General features: G+C 41.7%; 3 protein-coding genes across 5 annotated transcripts in view; 2 read left to right on the plus strand and 1 right to left on the minus strand.

Annotated features, from left to right (window-relative positions):
• The first annotated feature begins 1,549 nt into the window (after nucleotides 1–1,549).
• sh2d7 (SH2 domain containing 7) lies at nucleotides 1,550–9,005 on the plus strand. The gene is made up of 6 exons (XM_032561689.1): nucleotides 1,550–1,837; nucleotides 3,783–3,872; nucleotides 3,953–4,118; nucleotides 6,257–6,481; nucleotides 7,195–7,854; nucleotides 8,493–9,005. The coding sequence occupies exons 1-6, from the start codon at nucleotides 1,686–1,688 to the stop codon at nucleotides 8,535–8,537; spliced, it is 1,338 nt and encodes a 445-aa protein (XP_032417580.1). The 5' UTR covers nucleotides 1,550–1,685; the 3' UTR covers nucleotides 8,538–9,005.
• A 1,515-nt stretch (nucleotides 9,006–10,520) lies between these two features.
• Nucleotides 10,521–17,186, plus strand: rab11a (RAB11a, member RAS oncogene family). The gene is made up of 5 exons (XM_032561708.1): nucleotides 10,521–10,693; nucleotides 12,852–13,047; nucleotides 14,092–14,285; nucleotides 14,378–14,458; nucleotides 15,731–17,186. The coding sequence occupies exons 1-5, from the start codon at nucleotides 10,654–10,656 to the stop codon at nucleotides 15,865–15,867; spliced, it is 648 nt and encodes a 215-aa protein (XP_032417599.1). The 5' UTR covers nucleotides 10,521–10,653; the 3' UTR covers nucleotides 15,868–17,186.
• Nucleotides 16,957–21,906, minus strand: part of LOC116719203 (multiple epidermal growth factor-like domains protein 11) — a 99,276-nt gene continuing 94,326 nt past the window's right edge. For all 3 annotated transcript variants that reach the window (XM_032561660.1, XM_032561659.1, XM_032561661.1), the window contains 2 exons: nucleotides 20,583–20,789; nucleotides 16,957–19,794 (listed from right to left, as the gene is read on the minus strand). In XM_032561660.1, the coding sequence (XP_032417551.1) occupies nucleotides 19,628–19,794; nucleotides 20,583–20,789 (374 nt within the window). In that variant the 3' untranslated portion in view covers nucleotides 16,957–19,627. The remainder of the gene's footprint in view (nucleotides 19,795–20,582; nucleotides 20,790–21,906) is intronic.

Consider the following 21,906-nt stretch of genomic DNA (forward strand, 5'->3'; position numbering starts at 1 on the left):
TGTCCAGGGTTTTCTTATTCGCGCAATGACCCTCAGTCATTCGCCACACATTTAAACAAGAATCTACTCACCCTCTCCTGTCTTCCCCTCAGAGCCGTCAACCGTAAGATCCCAGCAGGCAGGCAGAGCGCCAGCCCTTTAACAGGTTCTGATAAGCTTCCACTAGGAAACTTGCCGTGCGCACGGTCTTTACTGGGGTCCACCATGCCCGCTGGAATCCTTCCGGTATATTGGCATCCGGCTGCGAAGGACCAAATAATGTCAGGTCTAAAATACCTATTAGAGACAATTTAACAAACACAAGAAAGACAAGAGAGTTAGATTCTTTTATACTCGCGAGGAGAGCAGACAGAGAGATGTTTCCAGTTACAAATCTCCGACTACTCTGGAAACACATCTGTCTGTTCCTCTCTTTTATTGATCTTTAGGAAACCCTGCCACACGGGGCGCTGCAACTCTAAAAGGGTGGAGTCAAAGCATTCATCACATGGTTGCAGCGCTAAATAATATTCACTTCTAGACACATGTTATCTATACTCTAAATCTTTCTTGCTCCAGGCCCGGTGTGAAACAAGACACATTGCATAGCTTCAAAGCAACGGCTTTGTATCACAAAGCAGCACAGAGCAATTAACACCTCTGTCTTGTAGGAAGTCCTGCAGGGCAACAGCTGCTGAGAGTAGCTGTCACCCCTATTTCCCAGGGCAGTCTCAGGATAGAATCAAAGTTATTTAACACACAGAAACATTATCTAAATGTAACTACAAGGCTACATGATACAACAAATATTTGATAATTACTAAAAATACAATTTACCTAACATTGATACTTTAGCATTAGCTTCCATTAAAAACTATGCTGTTGTAGCGTTTTAGCGTTAGCTTCCACTAGATATGTTGATAAATTACTTTAGCATTAGCATCTGCTAGATAAAATGTCATGTTCTGTGTTTCCTGTGTCTCTGAGTCTCCGTGTTGTCCTGGTCTCCCCTTGGTCATTCCCAGGTGTGTCTCGTTTCTGTGATTACCCTCTGTGTATTTAATGCCACCTGTGTGTCTGCCTCCTCGTCGGGTCCTCGTCTAACGTGCTTGCTGTCATTCGTGTTCCAGTCGTGTTAACGGTACCGGCGTCGAGCCCAGGCTTCTGCCCGTTGCTGGGCTGCGTTTATTCTTCATTAAAATCATCATTATTCATCTTACCTGGGTCTACAGCGTTTGCCTCAACACCTCAACACCCGCAACTCATGACATAAAATGTTGGTATATTACTTAAGGATAGCTTCCATGATATATTATGTTGGTGTTTTGCTTTAGTGTTAGTGGAATTAATGTTTACAATTAGTGCTTTAGGGATAGGTTAGCTAATTTTTTTAGTTAGCGGAACTGATAATTATTACATGAAATAAGAAAAAATGTATGGCAACACAAAATGTATCACAACAAAGATTTTACAAGTTTACAGTAAAGCAGTTAAAGATCAATCTGGGACGAGGAACAGAGATATTAAAATGAAACAGGGACGGGATGAGAGGTGGAGCGCTCAGTAGATAAGCTGGAACAATACCACCTTTCATGTGGGACTGACATCCAACTGAAACAGTCAAATGAACCGTCTCTGCTTCCTTTGGAGACTCATTTAGTGGCTACGCTTGATCACGGCGCTGCTCGGTCAGCTCCTGACCCAGGATGGCGAAGCAGTCGATGGCGGACCTGCAGACGTTGGCGGCAGATGGAGGTCTGAAGGAGCTGGTGCTGAGGTGGTTCACCGACACGCAGGCGCCACTCATCCTGCAGAACGGAAACTTCCCTGACTGGTTCCAGGGCCTCGCTGCCAGAAAGTAAGATCTGCACTACTTCAATAAAAGTTCATCTGATTTATTCCTGCGATCTGCTGCTGCAGCTGCTAAAAATGTTTAAGTTTGTTGATCTGAATGTTTCTTAGTGGCTGTTTTGAGTTTTTAGCATTTCAGTCACATGTTCAGTTCTCTTTCTAGTTAGCAGAATGCTAAAGTTAGCTTCTAGAATAGGCAGAAGCGAGCAGAGTACCCAAAAATTATAAGTAAAAATACCTCAACATATTTTTACTGAAGTAAAAGTAAAAAGTAGCGGTCATAGAAATTACTGAAGAGTAAAAAGTATTTGGTAAAACGTTTTCTCATCTACTGAGTAACTGATCAAATTATCAATCATGTAATACTTAAGAATACATCATCAGATGGACCAAATACCAGATTTTGGTATTTAAGGACCAAAATAAGTAACAAAAAATAAAATCAGGCTAAAGAAAAGTTTTACAAATCAGTTTCTTTCTATAAAAAACTTCTGAAACTTTAACAGAAACTGCAGGTGTGTCTGGGGAGCTTTTGGTTAAAACATGCTTGTTTTTCATTCAGCGGGTAGAAAATTCAGAAATTTTACTCAAGTAAAAGTAGAGATACTTCAGAACAGAAAATGGCTCAGTCTTAATTTGCTTGCCCAGGTCTGCAATTTAGTTAAAGCTGCTGAAAGTTTCTTTTTTTTTTTTATCTCCTTTTACTTGTAGAAGAAATCAAATCTCTTAAATCTCTTGATTTAAGATACCAGCAGCTTTAACTAAAATGCAGACCTGGGCAAGCAAATCAAGACTGAGCCATATTCTGTTCTGAAGTATCTGTTCATCTGTGAAAACTTCACCCCAACATTATTTTTAAATCTGCATCAACTTCCTGAACTGTGATCAACGGCCGCCTAGATTTGTTCCGTGGGCAGCGAAAGGCCCCTGAGCCGCACCTTGAACACCCCTGGCAAATGGAGACTTTCAATGACAAATTTATATCTGAAATAGAAAATCTTAGCTACAGAACCAATGTTTTTCTTTTATTAGGTATGTTTTTTTGCCATAGTAAGTTCTGTCACAACAGCAACTTTTTACTCAAAAACAAACTCAGTCGCACAAAATAATTAAAATGTGCAGCCAAGAGTTTTCAAAGACACTTCTCAGTTTTATTGCTGACTGATGAGTTATGAAACTGCACAACTTTGAGAGCCTTTTTAAATTAAAATACTTGCTAATTTGTTGCTTAGTAGGAAAAAGGAAAAGAACTGAAAATGAAATCATTTTGCATTTTTAACTGAAAATAAAAAAAATAAATAAATTGTGGCTCCTGAGTTCTTTCTCCTTGATTTTGGCCAACGTTGAAAATGTTTGGATGCCGCTATTGTCTCTAAAACTTTCTCACATTGTTGTGGATAAATTCTGACCAACCGGCTTCCTGAAGGTCTCACCACAGCATTTAAATCAGGTTGAGGTCTACACTTTGACTAGGTCAGTTGCTACACATTGATTCTTTCCCGTTTCAGTCATTGGGATTTATTTGGACTCCTGTTTGGTGCTAGAATATCTCAGTACACAGAGCAGATCAGGCCCAGTGGATGCAACAGAAACCCAAACCATGATTCTTCCACCACCTGTGTTTGGCAGTTAGGAGGTGTTGGTGATGAGATGTTTGGTTTTCTCTAGACATGATGCTGGTCACACATCTCTGTTTTGGTTTATTTCTGTTCATCAGTCCAGAAAACATTGTTGCAGATGTTTCTCGTCTCATTCAGGTTTGCAAACCTGCATTGCTTGTTGGGCTTCTCTTCCTCTAATGTAACCGTCAGAGACTTTGTGCAGTAAATTCTCCCTCTGACAGAACGAATGGCCGCTGCCTGTGTGCTGCAGCTCCATGATGCAGCTGGGATATTTTTGAATCTAATTTGCCTGCAGTTCTGTTTAATTGCCTTTCTCCCACTCCACTGCAGGGAAGCAGAAGATGTGCTGAGAGATAAAGCTCTGGGCTGCTTCCTCATCCGCCTCAGTGATAAAGCCATCGGCTACATCCTGTCCTACAAGTGAGGCAAAAAAAGTTTCCTAGTAAATCATTGAATGATTCGCTCACAACTCTCTGATTGAACGACTATCCGCCCTTCAGAGGTCAAGACAGGTGTCGTCATTTTGTCATTTCCCAAAATCCTGAAGGGCAGTTTGTGATAGCAGGAGACTGTCAGCTGTTTGGCAGTCTGACCCAGCTGATCGAGCATTACAAGGTCCGGCCCATCCAGCCGTTTGGGGAGTTCCTCACCTCCAGCTGCTGCCAGGTGAGACAAAATCCTGCTTTTCGAGTATTTCAGCTGAGCTCTTCATCTGCTTTTCTTCAGACCGTCAATTTAAGATGGAATTAGCTAGTTGAATACTGTAAACCAACAAAGTGTTTTGCACCAAACTAAGTATTTAGTCAGATATTTAGCTCCAAACTAACTAACTCCAAACTATTTAGTTTCAAGTTACGTTTTTAGCTTCCTAAATAAACTTCAAGTTAATATTTAGTTTGAAGCCAGGTATTTAGCTAGCTGCCCATGTATTTAGTTTGTAGGTATTTAGCTTGCCTTTGGATTGGCTGCTTTGCAAACGTACAAAAAAATCCACAAACAAATACATTTTTCTTGAATAATTTGAGTTTTTCTTATCAGTTTACATCGCCATTGCTAATAAGGAAATGCTAGCATGCTAATGTGCTAAACAGGGGAAAACTCTGTATTGTCACTTTTTATAAACCTCTAAAATATGAAATATAGTGAATTTGTGACTGTTAATATGCAAATATTAGCACAAAAGCAAACTATTTGAGTGTCATATCTTTAACAATAATCAGGAAAATGTTAGCATGCTGCTATGCTAAACAGTTTGAAACCCACTAGCATCGTATATTTTGCCTTCAAAATCTGATGTGTTTTTACCAAATGTCTCTGTTAGCCTGAGAAAATCCTAACTAGCTTTGTTTCTTGCTAATTAGCAAATGTTAGCATGTTTATGTATTCATTATGTATTAGGAAATGTATTCTTGCCAATTCAGTTTCCTGTCTTAGTTTTTCCAAAGCAAGAACCTTATCCAAATCTGCTTGCTGTCGTAAAGTCTCCAAAGCCAACTCCTTTTCCTTCTCCAGTTGCATTCTTAACCTCAACATCTCTTTTTGTTGTTCAAAATCCAAAAGTTTAGGCTTTACAACCTCTAAATCCAAATCTTCAGGCGTTGAAGGCAAAGACAAAACGCCCATTTCAATTAAGTTTTCCCTTAAAATTGCTTTAACATTTTCTTTCAACCGTTTATCACCAACACTTATTTTAAAGTGCTCAGCAATTTTTACCAATTGTTCTCTAGAACACAGATCCAGAAATTCTGCTGATGGATTTTTATTAAAATCTTCAACAGACATAATTAAATTCTTAATCAGAAAACAATGTTTCAAAATTTAAAGTAAATTGCTGACAATTTGTGCAACACAAAACAACCAACCTGAACCTCCCCTCTAACTGCCTATCAGACACTAACTAGCTCAACCCTAGTCTTCAGAGATCAGGGACGGCGGGAACTTATGCACTAAATACCAGTAGAGTGAAAAAAGCGACCAGAAAACTGGCAACCTTCTCAACACCACGGCTGTGCCCCCGAGACAATTGCTCTAACCATATGATCTCACACTACTATTTTGAGCACATGAATCCCAAAGGGGAGACACGCTGAGGCCTAAAGGAGAACCAGTTCAGATCAGTCATGCTTAATTGCACAAACCAGTCAACAATCACACTTACCATTAGAGTCGTCAGAAGAAATGAAAGCAAACTACTTACCCCAAACCAGAAAAAAGGAGAAAAAAAACATTTCTCTAAAAATAACTCAAGATTCCCACACTAACTTCCCAATTAAATTAATAAACAAAGCTTACCAACTGAAAAAACTGTCGCGCCAAACTATAACATAAATTTGAACGAGCCCCCAATTTGTTATGGTCTGGCTCTAGTACCATAACAAATGAAAGGGAAGCAACGCGTGGGATAACTTAAAATAGGATTTATTTAACAAAAGTCATAACTGGTTGGAGAGGAAAGGGAGAAAAGAGGAGAGGTTGACAGACCAAGAGAAAAAGGGCTGTCCTGGTGAGAAAAAGGTGGTGCATTTTAAGCTGATCTGATGTCATTCATGGAGACACTGGCCAGCTGCCTCCACTTCCAATCAGCACCAATCAGAAGATCTGGAGCAGGGATGCTAAACCTCAAAGGAATAGCCTTGGGCCGTAACAAAGCTAATTTATGTTACTGGATTAGAATATGGTTGTGGTTAAGTTTGACCAGTATGACCTTAATTTGAGCACCATTGGTTAGATTAGACTCAGATCTGTCTCCCATCTTTGAACCGCTGGACTGCGGATCATAAAGTAACTCTGCTGTTACTCTTCAGGACGATGCTGATGATCTGTATGATGTGGTCAATGCCAAGAAGAGTTCAGGTGTCAGTGTTCAAGCTCTGCGGTCCATCTGGGACCAAGTCGAACCTGACAAGAAAAAAAAGGTTCAGCAGCGTCAAAATGAATCTCCTCCAGAACCGGCGCCTTCCCTCCCTCCCAAATCCAGAAACAGGAAGCTGACGGGAACCGTATCCGTGGATGCATCGTCTCTTTCACAGGTAGGATGGAAACTGAAGTCTTACTGAAAAGCTGATCATTTCATTCTGGTTCCTCTTCACCTGCAGGTCAGCCTGGTTAGAAAGAGCAAGTCAAATAAATTCATTATTTACAGTCCATTTAAATTAGTTGCTTTCCCTACAGTGGCCATTTGCATGTTTTTGAATTTATGTCAACTCTTAAAGAATTTTTCTGGTCTTTACAGCTATTGGTCAACACAGAATACATTAGACCATGCACTAGTTTAAATATTGAATTTTTGTACATCCAGAACACTACAATAGACTTCATGCACTTCATACCTGCATATTACAGATAACTCCAGGCCACCAACATTAAATTGACCATGAAATATAACAAAGGGCATCATAGAAACTGAACTTTATGGAAGTAAATCTATGGTCTGGTCTGACCCGGTCCAGGTGCGTCTAACATTAAGAGGACAAGGCAACGCAGTGTGATGCAATGTTCTCCTGAGAGTGGATCCTTCCATTCCTGTAGATGTTGCAGCAACATGGTTGAAGTTAGCGCTTTAGCATTAGCATTTAGCCCATCCTCTGAAGAAGAATAACACCTTTATTAGGTAAAAAATTCACATTTTAGTCCAAAAGCACAGAAAACAAACAACATAAGACATGAGTAGACAGGTGCTGCATGGCTTATGATTTCTCCAAATAAAGTTTTGGATTGAATTGCTTTGCTTTGTTATTTTCAGGTCCTTCCTCCGGTACCAAAAAGAGGAATGCCTTTGGGTTTTTCCCTGAGTGGATCTCTACCAGACACAATGTCCCATCCTAGTGAAATGCCAACCAACCCAAACAGAGCGCCGAGACACAGAGGAAGGACAACTCCGCCGTTGCCCGCTAACAGAGACTTGCTCCACCCAACAGACTCAAACAATTCGAGTGATTTTTACAAAGAAATTGTGCCGGATGCTGATCTGAGCCAGGTGGAGAGCCGGAGCCAATCCCTGCCGTATCTGGGCAACGACGACGAGGAGGAGAAGGAGGAAGAGAAATACTCCAACAAGTTTAACAGCCTCTCTGTCACAGCGTCCGCCCCGCCAAAGAAGGTCACCTGCCTTACGTACTCCTTCCACTCTCCAGGTGTGAGTCAGAGCAGCTTCGGGTCAGAACCAGAGAACGGCAGCCAGGACCAGCTGAGACCCAACCCTCTGTACCAATCCTCCGAGGCCGCCGCAGGAAGTCCAGCCCAGCAGGCGGTCAGCATGTATGCCGAGGTCCCTGATGGCCCCACGCGGACCGCCGATGACACGTACGAGCAGATCCCCGGAGACGGCGCCGGCCACAGCAACACGTACGAGTCGGTGGAGGACGTGAAGAGCAAAAAACCCAAAAGCACCTGGGGGAAAAATGTAAGAATGGAAATAACTGATAGCTTGTTTGCACTGAGTCGGTGCGGTTCGGTTCGCCATTTTATCTGCTTCTATTGTAAAGCCCAAACAACCGATGATACGGCACCATTCCTGGGTCTGCTGCAGGACCAGCAGATGGTACCGTACAGTTAGGATCCACGGTCCACTGAATGGGGACAGAAAAATGTCACTGCTTGTTTCCCGTCAGACCAAAATGACACCATTTTACCTGTTTGGGTGTAACGCCGCCCAGCTGGTGAACGGAGTATTAGAGCCAATGTAGGGAGAGAAGACAATGGCTCTTTTGCCAAAAAAATCTCAGAAATTTTCAAGAAAAAAATGTGGAAATTTCAGAGTTTCACAAGTTCAACATTTTCAACTTTTGAGACTCATAAATTTCTTTGTCTTTTCTTGAAAATTTCTGAGATTAAAATAAAAATATCTGAGATTTTTGGTGTAAATTTACTCCCCTTATTTTCTGCCTGTGGCGTCGTAAACTGGCGGTGGGAACGCACTCCTGGATCTGTCGGCCCATAAAACCCCGAACCGCACCGCCCTGCGTCGTAGCGCTCAGTGGAAACGAGCCGTAAATATGCTGCTGATAAAATCTGAAAATGTTTCTTAACTTTGTGTTGCAGAACATTAACTGGAAGAAATTTTTCCCTGAAAACAAGAAGAAATGAATGATGCGTCCCTGAAGTTCCTTTAAGAACGTTCTGGATCTTCTGCTTCTCTAACCTCTGGTGTCTCGACTCTGGAGTGTTTGGGTTTTGGGCTTCCTGGTTAATATAACAGCCATCTCCTCAGTTCAACTTCAGTTGCTGCATTTCCATTGATTGTATAATTGCACAATTTGACATTTTGAAGATAAATTTGCTTTATGGAAACATGGCAATTTAGAAAAAAAACTCGTTTTTGATAAAAACTTTTGGCACCTGGATGAAGTGTTTTTTTTTGTGGCTGCAGTAGAAGAACTTATTTTTGCATCACACGGGTCACATGATCAACAACCGGATGTTACCACTGACACAAACCACAAAGAAGAAGACAGGAAGTCGCTGAAGGATGATTTAATGACTTAAACTTAATCACATCTGATTTTAATTGTGTTTCTTATCAATGGAAACTTTGCTACTGCAAATTGTGTTTTTTTTAAAAAAATAAATAGAATATTGACAACGTTTTTGAAAAGTTTTGTAAACACAGATGGTGGCCTGGCTTCCCACCCAGTTCCTAATCAGCAGTAACTCAGTCAGATCTTCCTTTTCTCATTCTGTTTTTCTGTGTTTTCCTCCTGTTGATATTTTAGGATTCACTCCTGGACTTTACTGTTTGGTTTTTCTTATTTTAAATTGCATATTGTAAATTGTAAATTAATTGTAAACCATTGAGTTTCACCTGTCTGCTTCTTGCCGAAATTGCATTACACTATTTTATGAGAAAATCTAGATCTAGAGTCTAGATAGCATTTATTGTCATTGAACAGAATTCAACGAAATTTCCATTGCAGCTCCCGTGCAAAAGGTCAAATATATACAGTAAAAATAAGCAAACACACAATAATAATAATAACAATATATACAACTAAATTAACTAAAGGCACTCAACCATCCAAAGAAGTAGCAGCAGGTCCAATTATGGCAAAGTACAGATGATGTGACAGTGCAAAGTGCAGAACAATATGGCTGTGTGGGGGGGGGGGATATGTATGTGTGACTGCGAGGTTATGATATGTGTGGGAGGGGGGGGCGGCAGGGAGTAATGGCTCTGACGGCTGTGGGGAAGAAACTGTTTCTCAGTCTGTTTGTTGTAGTCCGTATATTCCTGTACCGCTTGCCTGATGGCAGCGGTACAAACAGTCTGTGGCCCGGGTGGCTGGAATCCATGGCTATGGATCCAGCTCTCTTCTTGACCCGGTCTGTGTAAATGGAGTCCAGGTCTGGGAGGGGGCATCCCACAATGCCTTGTGCTGTTCTCACCATTCCATTCCATTCTAAGTCACAGAGGAAAAAATAAAGGTTTTAGTTGATGATCTATATGAACATTAAACTGAATGTAAAGAGAATCCAGTTGCAGTTATGATAAATCATAAAGAACAACTATTAGCAACGATCAGATTTATTTGTAAATGTTGGGAAAATGGGAATCAGTAACTTAGAGTTAACCTGGATGTTTTTTGTCATAAAACCAGATTTAGTGAAGCAGATTACATAAATTAATGGATTAAATGTCATCCTTCAGTGGGAAGGTTGCTGGTTCAATCTTTGTTTCATCGATTTATTTTGTATTTTTCAAATATTCTGTCTTTGTCTATATATTTATTTCTATTTGATGATTGCTTGTTAAGTTTTCCTGTATGGGCATTTAACTATCAGAGAATCAAATTCCAAGAATTTCTGTTATGTTCTATTTCCCTCATCTTCACAATAAATTTTATTTAAAAAATTACGCATGTTAATGAATGTTAAATATTTGCATTTAACTTTCATTATTTCGTAGAAAGGTGTTTTTTGTTACAAAGTAAAGCAGCTGACTTAGTATTCTCCTAAAGTAAAGTTATCTTTACGTTTTGTCAGATGTTGGCAGCAGAATTAGTGGTTCTGGACGCTGCCACCGCACATGCAGATTCCTCTCCTGACCACCAGGGGGCCCGAGTGTTCACCCGCCTGGATTCTAGGGAAGAAGAAGACAGGAGGGACGTCCAGATTCCAAACAGATTCCCGTTGGAGAGTCAGAAAGATTTCTGATTTTTAGTTTTTAATAAATCAAATATCGGACTAACCTGTTCTTTTTGACACGATGGGCACCAGAGACGATGAGTACGACTATCTGTTCAAAGGTAGGTCGTGTTCCCGTCGCTGTTATCTCCCAGGCTAACTGGCAGCTAACGGAACCAGCCTTTTCTTTTGTGTTCCGTTTGACTCTCCGACCCCCAGCGGGCTCTCTGGACCGGGTCAGAACGGGTAATCAGTGGCTGTTAGCCCAAACGGCTTCGGTGTGATCCGGACACAACAAAGCCGTTCTTTTCTGACCCGGCGGTTCTGGGTTCGTGTTAGCGGTTAGCTCGGGCTAGCCGGCTGGCTGTGGGACACACCTTGAGCCGTTATCATCCTGCCGAGGTCCGGACCGGGCATCCGGCGGGTCTTTTAACTGGGCCCGGGACCAGAATCGGAGCTGAGAGGAGAGCCTGGGCCCGGAACGGGTCGGTGGGTGGGAAAGGTTCTGGGAGGGTCCAACTGAGTTTAATTTAAAAAGACTATTAACTGCTGCTAACATTAACATTAATGTGTTTATTTATTTACAGGACATAGCAAAAGTATTCACACCCTTTAAACTTGACCCGTTTTGTTACAATCCGATTTTATGGGATTTGTTTTTCTTTTCACAAGTAAAAATCTGAAAAGTGTGGCATGCATGTGAATGTTGTTCCTCACTGAAAATAGAGGCAGCTGAAACCTGAGACTGGGATGGAGATTCACCTCCCAGCAGGACAAACACTCTGAACTTTCAGCCAGAGATGATATGGAGTGACCTAGTCAAAGTACAGACCTAAATCAAACTAAGAATCATTGGAGAGACTTATGAACTGCTGTTCTCCAAGCAGGCTGAGTGAGCTGGAGATGTTTTTGTGTGCATTCATTCAGCGCTGGTGGATAGAAACCACAGATGAGGTTCTGCAGAGCTGAATATAAATGCACACCACACTTTTCAGATAACAGTTTCAGTATCAATTTCAAATTTGCTCTACTTTCTGTTGGTTTGTCACATAAAATCCCCAAAACACCTGGAAGTTTGAGGTTGTGTGGAACAGAATGTGAAATCGGTCCAGAGCTGCACATACTGCAAGTTTTCAGGCAGCAGCACAGAAAATAAACGAATACTAGAAATAAAATGAATTATATAACCAGAGTGAGATGAGGGGATTAAAACGTTTGATCGGTTAATTGCTATCAGCTGATTATTGTATTTTAGTTTTGTTTTTTGTTTCATGTTTCAGCTAGATGTTGATTTGTTTTGTATTTCCATGGAAACGGCCACAAAGCTGCATTTGGAGATCTTCTTTTTGCAAGACAAGAAAACCTGAAACTCAGGAAACTCTGTTGGTGGTTTAAGTTTTGTTAGTTTATTGTTAAGTGATTTCTTATAACAAAATACTGCTGTGCTGTTTACTTTTGGTGAGAGGCTCAAAGCAGAAAGTTGTGAAAGTTTAGTTTTTTTATGCAGCCACATTTTCAGCTGGTTTTATTGTAGCATAGTAATTTCAAAAAGTGAAATTAAACTAAATCTCCAGTCAGTTTGTTGGAAAAGATGCAACGCCTTCATAGAATCAAATGTAAACATTGTTAATCGTGAACGCATTGAAATAAACTGAAAACATAAAATTTTAACCATAAATGGATCATAATCTCAGAATCATCGTTCAGTCATAAAATCACAGAGGAAAGTTTGGATGTTTGTTGGCTTTTAATTTCACAATGTTGGAAATTCAGAGACACCAGAGGGATGTTTGTGGGCTGGGCCTCCGTCCTCTGCAGACCAGTCTGTAACCAGTCTGTCCTCTGGGAAGAAATTATGAGCTGGGTCATAATTACAAGAATAAAAGTCATAATTAGAAGATTTGAACTCATATTTATCAGTTTTTAAGTCTTAATTACAAGTTTTAAAGTTATAGCTACTTTAAAAGTCAAAATTATGGAAGACGGAAATATTCTGTGTTTTAGTCATAATTACAAGAATTAAAGTCAGAATTGGATTTTTAAGGTCATAATTATTAAAACTGATGCTCTTATTATGAGTTTTATTCTTGTAATTACGACTTCCGGTTGAGAGTTTTCTTAATGATAGAAATGGGCTTCTATAGTTTCAACTGTTTGGATAATTTAAGTTATTTTCAGGGAAAATAAAATTTCACACCCTTTAGACCAGAGGAGCACTTGAGCAGCTCTCAAACAGAACAGGAAGCGGGCCGGCCTGTAACTCTGCTCTCTGCGCCTCAGTGGTTCTCATCGGGGACTCGGGTGTCGGGAAGAGCAACCTGCTGTCCCGCTTCACCCGGAACGAGTTCAACCTGGAGAGTAAGAGCACCATCGGCGTGGAGTTCGCCACGCGCAGCATCCAGGTGGACGGCAAGACGGTGAAGGCCCAGATCTGGGACACGGCGGGCCAGGAGCGCTACCGGGCCATCACGTCAGCGTGAGTCCAGCGAGGCATGCTGGGAGCTGCTTTAGCTGTTCAGAAAGGCTTTACGCTTTTATTAATAACAACTTCATGTTCATGGAGGAAAGTTCTAGTTCAGTAAATCTTTCACATGCAGATCCAAGAACTCAACTTGACTCAGATGATCGTAAAGGAAAATTTAGTTTTGCACAAATTTTTCCAGTATTTGTCTCAGATCAATACTTTTGGTGTGACTGTGACATCATACATAGTAGCAGTTGTAATTACATATTACCATGTTTTTATTTTTCAAGATGGCCACCACTGTTGTCATGGAAAATTAATGGAGAATACATGTTTGCACTAGTTATTAATCACAGCTAACCGCTAAGTTCACAGCTAATTCACTGAACAAGAATCTAAGTTCTGCTAATGCTAAACATAATAAATTAGCCAAAGCTAATGTTAAACACATAAGAAATTAACAGAAGCTACTGGCTAACCGCTAAGCAAAAAATGAGCAGAAACTAACCCTAAACCGCTAATCTCTTTAAAAATGGTAGATGCTAATGCAAAACACATTACAAACTTGGCAGAAGCTAACGCTAATAACATAAAAAATAGCAGAAGCTAGTGCTAAACACATTAGGAAATTAGCAGAAGCTATCACTACACGTATAAAAATGAGTGTAAGCTAATGCTGAACCACTAAGCATATAAAAAATTTAGCAGGAGCTAACGCTAACCAAAAACTGTCTTTTTGTCTCACATCTTCAGCTCCTTCCTGTTGACTGCCGTGAAACTCAGTTTCTGATTTTGCTCCATATTATCACTTTAAAGTTGCATTAATAGGATGATCAAAGAGACCAAACACATAATGAGGAACAATTTATTTCAATTATCCCTTTAAAAAGCTCAAAAGCATCAGGCCAAGTGACTGGTGGGAAATATGAAAAACGTGCGACATGTTTATGTTTGCATCCACAGTTGAGAGATTTTTCCAGTAACAGTCTGACTGTGTGGTGGTGATGATGATGATGGTGATGGTGATTGTTTGTGGTCTTCGTTGTGATGCTGCAGGTATTACCGCGGCGCGGTGGGGGCGCTGCTGGTCTACGACATCGCCAAGCACCTGACCTACGAGAACGTGGAGCGCTGGCTGAAGGAGCTGCGGGATCACGCCGACAGCAACATTGTCATCATGCTGGTGGGCAACAAGAGCGACCTGCGCCACCTGCGCGCCGTGCCCACCGACGAGGCCCGCGCCTTCGCCGGTCAGTCCAGATTCAGCCTCAGGATGGGAACGGGGACGACCCGTCCCGCTGGTCACATGTCTCTCAGACGTCTCTTTCACTTTCCTCCACAGAGAAAAACGGTTTGTCCTTTCTGGAGACGTCGGCGCTGGACTCCACCAACGTGGAGACGGCCTTCCAGACCATCCTGACAGGTGAGCTCTGACGTTATGGGCCGTCTTTGTCCCTGTCAGCAGAACCCGTCCCCCGCTGTCCTTATTGGAGCTTTATGAGGCTGTTGGCTGCTACTAGCGCGGAGCAGCTAGCTTATCTCTGAAGGTCGGCTCAGCCATATAACAGCAGGGAGAGGCAGAGCGTCTGATTGGTCCAGCTGGCAGCATCGCAGCGTCTGATTGGACGTTCTGACGTTAAACCTGCAGATGTTTAACTTCCAGAGGAATGTGGGTCAGCTGACCGTCTGGATTTACAGCTTCAGGATGAGACTGAGGCAATAACACACATCCTATTAAATATGACAGGAAGTTATAGAATCAACCCAAACAATCAGTTATTGATTGAGTTTCTCTAAAGGCGATTGATCTCATTGATTTTATTAAAACCCAGTTTTCTCTTTGCATCAAGAAGGGCGATCGTCTTTCCATAACATAATGGTTAATTTTTTCACAATATGATGAATTTTATAAAAAAAGTAATTACATTTTTACAATATTTTGTCAGCTGTATTAAATACTGACTGAATAAACTAAATTCATATATTTTTCACATTAATAAGCTTGAATATATTTGTTAAATATAGCAAACTGGGAATGTATTAGGTTGCTGAAAAAAGATCAGAATAAAATTAGTGAAATAATGAACAGATATTCATACATCAGTACCGTTTGGTTGATATTTAATTAATGTTAAAGCTTTGAAAACTTGACAGTCCTCAAAATAAACTTTAATTATTGACTTCATGATTTTTTTCTCTTTCTATTTTTCTGCTTTCTTCGTTTTTCTGTTGTCAAATCCTCACCTTCATAGGATAGCGAAGTGGTAATAAGTTAACATATTCATATTTCTAAAAAGAACTGCATAAAGTGGATTTATCATCCCACACCGGCCTTTGTTTGGACCATTTTTCTTTATGCTTCTGTTATGGCTCCACCATGTTTGTTTCTGTATCAACTGGCTCTGCTTCAGGATTACCAGCAGTGCCCCCTGCTGGATGGAGGCCAAACTACAACATAGGCTGACGTTATCAGTTAATCTAACAAATTTTAATCGAATAAACAATTAATCAAGTCATAAGTCGATTAATTGTTTGGACCACTGAGCTAAAGTTTAGTTCTGGTTTTGTGTGTTTAGCTACTCTTTGGTCAGCAGTCGTCTCCATGACGACCAAGGTCTGTTTATTGGTCGTCGTCAGGATGAGCAGAAGTAAATGTTAAAGTGTCGTTTAGTGATCCGTTTCCTCGCCCCTGCAGAGATCTACCGGATCGTCTCCCAGAAGCAAATGTCGGAGCGCCAGGAGAGCGACATGTCGCCTAGCAACAACGTGGTCAACATCCAGGTGCAGCCCACTGAGAACAAACCAAAGATGCAGTGCTGTCAGAACATCTAGCCCGGCCGTGGACCCGCTGCTGCCCCACCCTTTGACCCTGTGACCCCTGACCCCCACCGTCCCAAACAGACTGCCTGATCGAGACGCAGATTTAATCCTGCGACCTGAACTCTCCCTGACCCCACCCTGACCCCCTGACCCCACCAGTACATAGTGTGGGGCCCCCCTCCCCCTGTAGGCTTCTGCAGGACGGCAGGCGCATTTCATATCACGTTAGATTTCATTACTGTAGATGCGCTGACATGTCACTGAAATGTCTTAAAATATGAATGTGATTCTTTTTCTCGTCTCCTTCCTTCATGTAATCACCGTAAAGCACATCGTATCTCAGCTTTTAAGCCCCGCCCCCTTCCTCCTCTTTAGTGCAATGTACTGTGGAGGCGGCGCCGCGCGGTCCAATCGGGAACGCCACATCGCGCCGCATCGCCAGGCTCCACCTGGATCACTAGAATTAATCCGTCACGTTTTTCCGACTATGCAGAGCCGAGCGCTTCTGGAGAATTGAAGGACTGAAACGCTAATCTTTTTCCCGGATGACATTCCTGTGCAGCTAACTCTGCGTGGCGTTTTCCCAGAATCCATGGCAGCAGGAGAGAGAGGAGCCGGGCGATCACTGATTCCTAACAACACGCTCTTCTAGCTGAAGTTTGATTTTCTGCACATTCAGAACTAGAACCTCATGAGGCGAGCGGATCCATGCAGCTGGGCCCCCGGCCTCATGGCCCCGCCCCCGCCTCATGGCCCCGCCCCCGCCTCATGGCCCCGCCCGGTCACATGACGCCTACGTTACACCGAGCTGCCTCTGATTCGACACAATGCATGGCTTTCTGTCGTTCGCCTTACATAGCCGACATTCTCATTCCTCCTTCTGGAAGAAGGTTCTGGTGGGCAGCGTGATGCGCTGACGGGGTCGGTCCGGTCCGGTCCGGTCCGGTCTGGTCTAGCTCAAACCCTGAGTGTGTGTTGTGCTTGCAGTTTGAACCCAGGAGTGTGTGTGTGTTTGGTAGAGGGCAGCTCTGGACAAACTGATTCCTTTTCTCTGAGTTCTGGTCCTGATCGTGTTTCACATTGGTTCTGTTGTTGTTGTTGTTGTTTTTTAAAAACCTGTGTTGACTCTTTTTTTTTTTACTATATTGAATCCTGTAACTGACTGTAATTTCAGTGAAAACACCAGAATGAAATGATGTCATTTCAGCCAAGTGTGACGGCGAAGCGTGGGCTCGACTCGAATGGTTTTATGTTTTGTACAGACCAATGAATTGTACAATTGTGTCTATATAAGTTATCAGTTTATCTTAATAAAGCGCACCAGTCATAAACCTGCTGATCAACTCAATTATTTATTCACTCTCTGTCAGTGTTTGCAAAAACTATTCAGTAGTTTTTGCATCATGGAGTCTCAGAACAGTTTTTGAACTCGGCTAGTGGCTAACGAGCTAACAGGCAGATCGGTAACAGGTCAGGCATTATGACGGTTGCATATTTTAAAATGTACTTTTAACATTGTAAATCCAAATTTTACATTCAAATTCACAGATTTTTTTTGTGTTTTAGCTGGAAGCTGTGACGTCATGGCATCATAACTCCGCCATGAAGTCATGCAGTGAGTAGGAATGCAAACCGTTACCATGGAAACGGCTTTATATCCACAACGATTCAGCTCCTCTCACCTAAAGTCTATTCTCTAAGACCCACAGAGCTACTGCAGACTTTCGGACATGATGTGCGACATGTTTGTTCCATTTCACGATTTTTTAAATAAAGATGTAATTGCAAGAGAAACACATCAGTCAACATGTCCGACGTGTTTTTGCTAACAGGTCGTAGCAAAAGCTCAGAAGCAGAAGTTAGGGTTGTTGAACATAACTGATGATGACGACACGCCCCCCTGAGTCAGGCTGACTTTATTCAGGTCAGGAAGTGGGGAAAAGAAAGCAGTTGGTACATCTATTCAAACATTTCTCTGTCAGAGATGAACAAGAACAGGAAATTATTCTAAAAAAGGAATCAAAACACAAAATTAGCAGTTTTACATCTGATTGTCATGTTCTGTTATTGCCGCGGCTGAAATTAAGACGTAAACTTCTGCACCTTTCCACAGATAAACTGATGATTAGTTTTGGGATGCCTCAAGGCCGAGTCCTCGGGTTCCTTCTTTTTGCGCTCAATTACGTTTTTTGGTCTTTTGTTTACAGATGTTACAATCAACTGACTGACTGCTGAGCTAGCTAGAGATAAAAATCGATCACGAAGGTTTGGAAAACATTCGTCAGTAAAAAGATCCAATCTGTTCACTGCTTAGACATGAAGCGTTTTAACAAACCAGTCTGATTTCAGGCTGATCTGCAGGGTCAAAGGTTTCCTCACTGCATGTCTGCAGAAGGTGTTGTAGTGGAGGTTTTAGAAGATTCATAAGATTTTAGCTAAAGTTTTGATAAAAATCAACGGGAAAGACACAAGTTGTAAGTATGGAAACCTGTATGCACGTTTTCTATGCATGAGGAAATGTTTACCCTGTTAAATACACAGTAAAAAGAAAATGTTCACAGGGAGAACTCTGGAGATTTTACCTCAAAAACCCAAAACACCTTGAGCTAACAGCTGCTGCCTTCACAGCCATGAAAGTGAAACAAGAAAAATGGTTTTGCGTTTGTCCAGGATGTGACAGGGACAAAGTTCATGTGGAAAAACTCAGGTCAGGTGGATTCAGGATTTCATTTTCTCGTCTCTTAACTCACGGTCAGAAGTGAGTCCAGACGGAGCGTCAACTCCTCCATCCGACCGGATCAGCGACCGGATCAGCGACCGGATCCGCTCAGTCAAAAGTTAACTGCAATAATTTGGGTTATTTAGCCTGTAATATTTTTTGCTGTCAGGCTGAATCATCCAAATTATTTCTGTTCATCTTTGTCTAACTTTACAAGCGTTTCTGTTCCACCTGATTTTCCCTCCTGACCTGAAGGAACTTTCCATGTTTCCGGTTTGAACCTTGACCTTTGACCTGAAGTCCTCCATGATACAGACCTGGAACTTTTGGTTGGGATCTCAGCAAATTCTGCAGAATTCTGATCTAACGGCGTTAACTGTAGATCAGATCCAGTGTGTGGCTGAAACCTGACGGTGGCGCTAGAGGGCCGGAGCGGGACCGGTTTCATCAGTCTGAAAAGAGAGCGAAGAGTTTTCTGGAAACTACTCTTCGCTACGATTTTTCCAACTTCTGAAGGAGAGAAACTGGAGGGGTTTTCTCTGCAGCGCCTCCTTCAGGTCGGAGGTGTTTCTACGCTGAGTCACATGGCGATTATTAACCAAAACATCAGTAAAAAAAAACTATCGGTCTTTTCTGAATATTTTTCTATCTTTCTTTGGCATGCAGGAGAATGAAGCTCAACACAATAAGGGAAAAGCACAACAATATCCAGAAGTCCATATCTAGAACAGATATATGTAGAACATAGAAAAGAGAAACTTTGATTCCTGCTGGATCTCTGAATGTCAGCAGGAAATAAGAAACTGTGTAAAAATAGCAGAAATGTTCCCAAAGAGGTTTCATAGTCAGGAGCCGAGTTTCCTGTCTGAGAAACAGTTCAGGAACTTTCAGTTCTTCAGTTCCTTTGAACAACAGACCCGCTTCTGGACGGATCCGTCACTTCTTCCCTCTGCAGGAAGTTCTGTTCATCAAGTTCAGACGCTGCGACGCTCAAACACAGTGACGAAGAAATAAACTGGTGGAACTGGGAGCGTCCCAGTGAGGGCGCTGGGCTCAGAGCAGCGAGCTGGTGGGGCTGCCAGGCAGCGGCGGGGTGATGCTGCGGGTCGGGCTGGGCCGGACCGGCAGCAGGTCGTAGTGGCTCGGGATGTGGCTGTTCCTGGGCAGGTCATACGGGTTCTGAGGGTAACCGGGGAGCAGCGCGGCGCCGGCGGTCGGTTCTGATGGACGGAGGAGAAACAGAAACTGATTCAGCTTTACTTAGTTTAGCTGAACTTTGACCTTACACCGTAACAAATGCTGCTGGACGATAAATCATGGAGATAAATGAAAATATTGTTGTTTTGAGGTCATTTTCCAGTAAAATAAAACTAAAGTCTAATTAATAATAACTAATAATAACACATTCTCAAATGTCAACTTTTAGTTCTGATGAACATTAAACACTGGAAGACATTTTAAATATCCAAAATAAACAAAACAACAGAAATAATAAATATAATGAATTATGAAGTCTGTAAACAAAATTTCCCTTAAAAAATGTTTAGTTGAGACAAAAAGAAACAAAAAAAAACCTTTTATCATCCAATTTTTGGTAAAAATACAGAAACATTGTATCTGTTGGACTTATTTTAATTTATTATGTGATCAATTTATTGCTAAATTTCTACAACTGAGTCACTGGTTGCTATGGTGATTTCCTCCTTTCAGAGAGCAGGAGGGAGAGCCGGCCCGCAGCATCACTCCTTTAATCCGTCCCTGTCGGATTATTGCTTTATTTATATTACAGACGTTTTTTTCTGGGTGCTTTTGAAGATAATTTCTGCCACAACAAAAAATTTGATGAAATTGTTCAACTTTGAAGCTGTTGAGTTTTTCACTCATTTCATCAAAATCATATTTTACACTATGAATTTTATTTTTCCAGGTTTTGAATATTCCATAAACACTGATGCATTTAATGCAAAAGTCAAACGTGGCGATTCTGACGGAGCTGCTTTCTCCGTACCGATGTCGTAGACGTTCCTGGCGGGCGAAACGCCGCCGCTGATGGCGGCGGAGCAGCAGCGCGTCGCGTGCTCACGATGCACCGGCGACTTCATCTCCACGTAGCTGCTCTCGGCGTGCTTGCAGAGCGCCGGCTGGTCGTTGATGGTGGCGTAAGGATTCTCGCTGTTCAGGGAGCAGGTGCTGGACAGAGAGCCCTTCATGTAGTCTGGAAAATACACAGGAAGGAAGAAACACGGCGTCAGGAAGGGGGCGGGGCACAGAGGAGCTTCTAGGTTAAACATTTAAACCTTTAAAATGCAAATTACAGAAACAAAACTCCCGGAAGCCACAAATTCAGCTTAAAAAATTAAAATATGATGAAAAAGTTTGAAGTTCAGAAAGTGAAACTGATAACCAGATTCAGCAGGAGAACCGGCGCCGGGTGGCGCCGAGGTTTGGGTTGAAAGATGATAAGTTGACAGAAAAATATAAAATAAAATATTACTGGATAATTATTGTTACGACACTTAAACCCACAATTATAGAATCTTAAAAACAACAAATCAAAAAATACAATTACAATAAATTATTTGCACATCTGTTAAATCCAAATCAAGTCATCAGTTAGTGGATCTAAAAACACCATGTGATGCTGGTCACATGTAGAGCCGGCCCAAGGCAGAAACAAACTTAGAGAATATCAGTGCAGCTAAACTTGATTTAATGGTTTCAGCAGAGACAAATTAAAAGATTTTAAATTGTTTAACATTTAAATTTAAGATTTTAAGGAGGTGGCAAGTTTACTTGTAAAAGTTCAAAGAACAATCTTTATAGTTAGATTGTTTTTGTTACCATAGCAACAATCTGATGCTCTGAGTTTAATATTTGAGTTTTAGCTGTTCATTTATGCATCTTAATTATTATTAGTCATCTTATCTTAATTGTAGTAAACTGCAATTACATTTGACCCCTGGTCAGTTAAACCAGGCCCCTCTCCCAGATCTCACTACATCCACAGTGAAATGCTGATGATCTTAGCAGCAGGAGGGGCCCCTGATTCAGGGGCCCCTGAATCAAGGCCTCATTCAACATTGGAGTGGCCCTGCATGATGAGCTAAACCTGCTGCACAGCGTCTCTGCTGCTGGATGTAGAGGGACAAACAGGAGATTTCATTTCTGTGGCTTTAGCAGATCTTTCATTTGGTGCTTGTTGAGTTTTAATAAACGCCACAGAGGCTGCTTTGGTTGATGAGCTTCATGGGACGACTTGTTCTGATCTCCGCCAGCAACTCTACCCGACTCTAAGTAGACAAAGCATTTCATATGCATTGTGTCACCGCAAA

Source organism: Xiphophorus hellerii, chromosome 4 (assembly GCF_003331165.1).
Source record: "Xiphophorus hellerii strain 12219 chromosome 4, Xiphophorus_hellerii-4.1, whole genome shotgun sequence".
Taxonomy (NCBI): Eukaryota; Metazoa; Chordata; class Actinopteri; order Cyprinodontiformes; family Poeciliidae; genus Xiphophorus; species Xiphophorus hellerii.

What these genes read in the sequence shown, in the direction of transcription:
- sh2d7 (XM_032561689.1), top strand. Translation starts at nt 1,686, where the DNA reads ATGGCGAAGCAGTCGATGGCGGACCTGCAGACGTTGGCGGCAGATGGA. An exon ending in CAGGGCCTCGCTGCCAGAAA is followed by an intron (nt 1,838 to 3,782) that starts GTAAGATCTGCA and finishes ACTCCACTGCAG; the next exon opens with GGAAGCAGAAGATGTGCTGA. An exon ending in ATGCATCGTCTCTTTCACAG is followed by an intron (nt 6,482 to 7,194) that starts GTAGGATGGAAA and finishes TGTTATTTTCAG; the next exon opens with GTCCTTCCTCCGGTACCAAA.
- rab11a (XM_032561708.1), top strand. Translation starts at nt 10,654, where the DNA reads ATGGGCACCAGAGACGATGAGTACGACTATCTGTTCAAAG. An exon ending in TACCGGGCCATCACGTCAGC is followed by an intron (nt 13,048 to 14,091) that starts GTGAGTCCAGCG and finishes GTGATGCTGCAG; the next exon opens with GTATTACCGCGGCGCGGTGG. An exon ending in CTTCCAGACCATCCTGACAG is followed by an intron (nt 14,459 to 15,730) that starts GTGAGCTCTGAC and finishes TCGCCCCTGCAG; the next exon opens with AGATCTACCGGATCGTCTCC.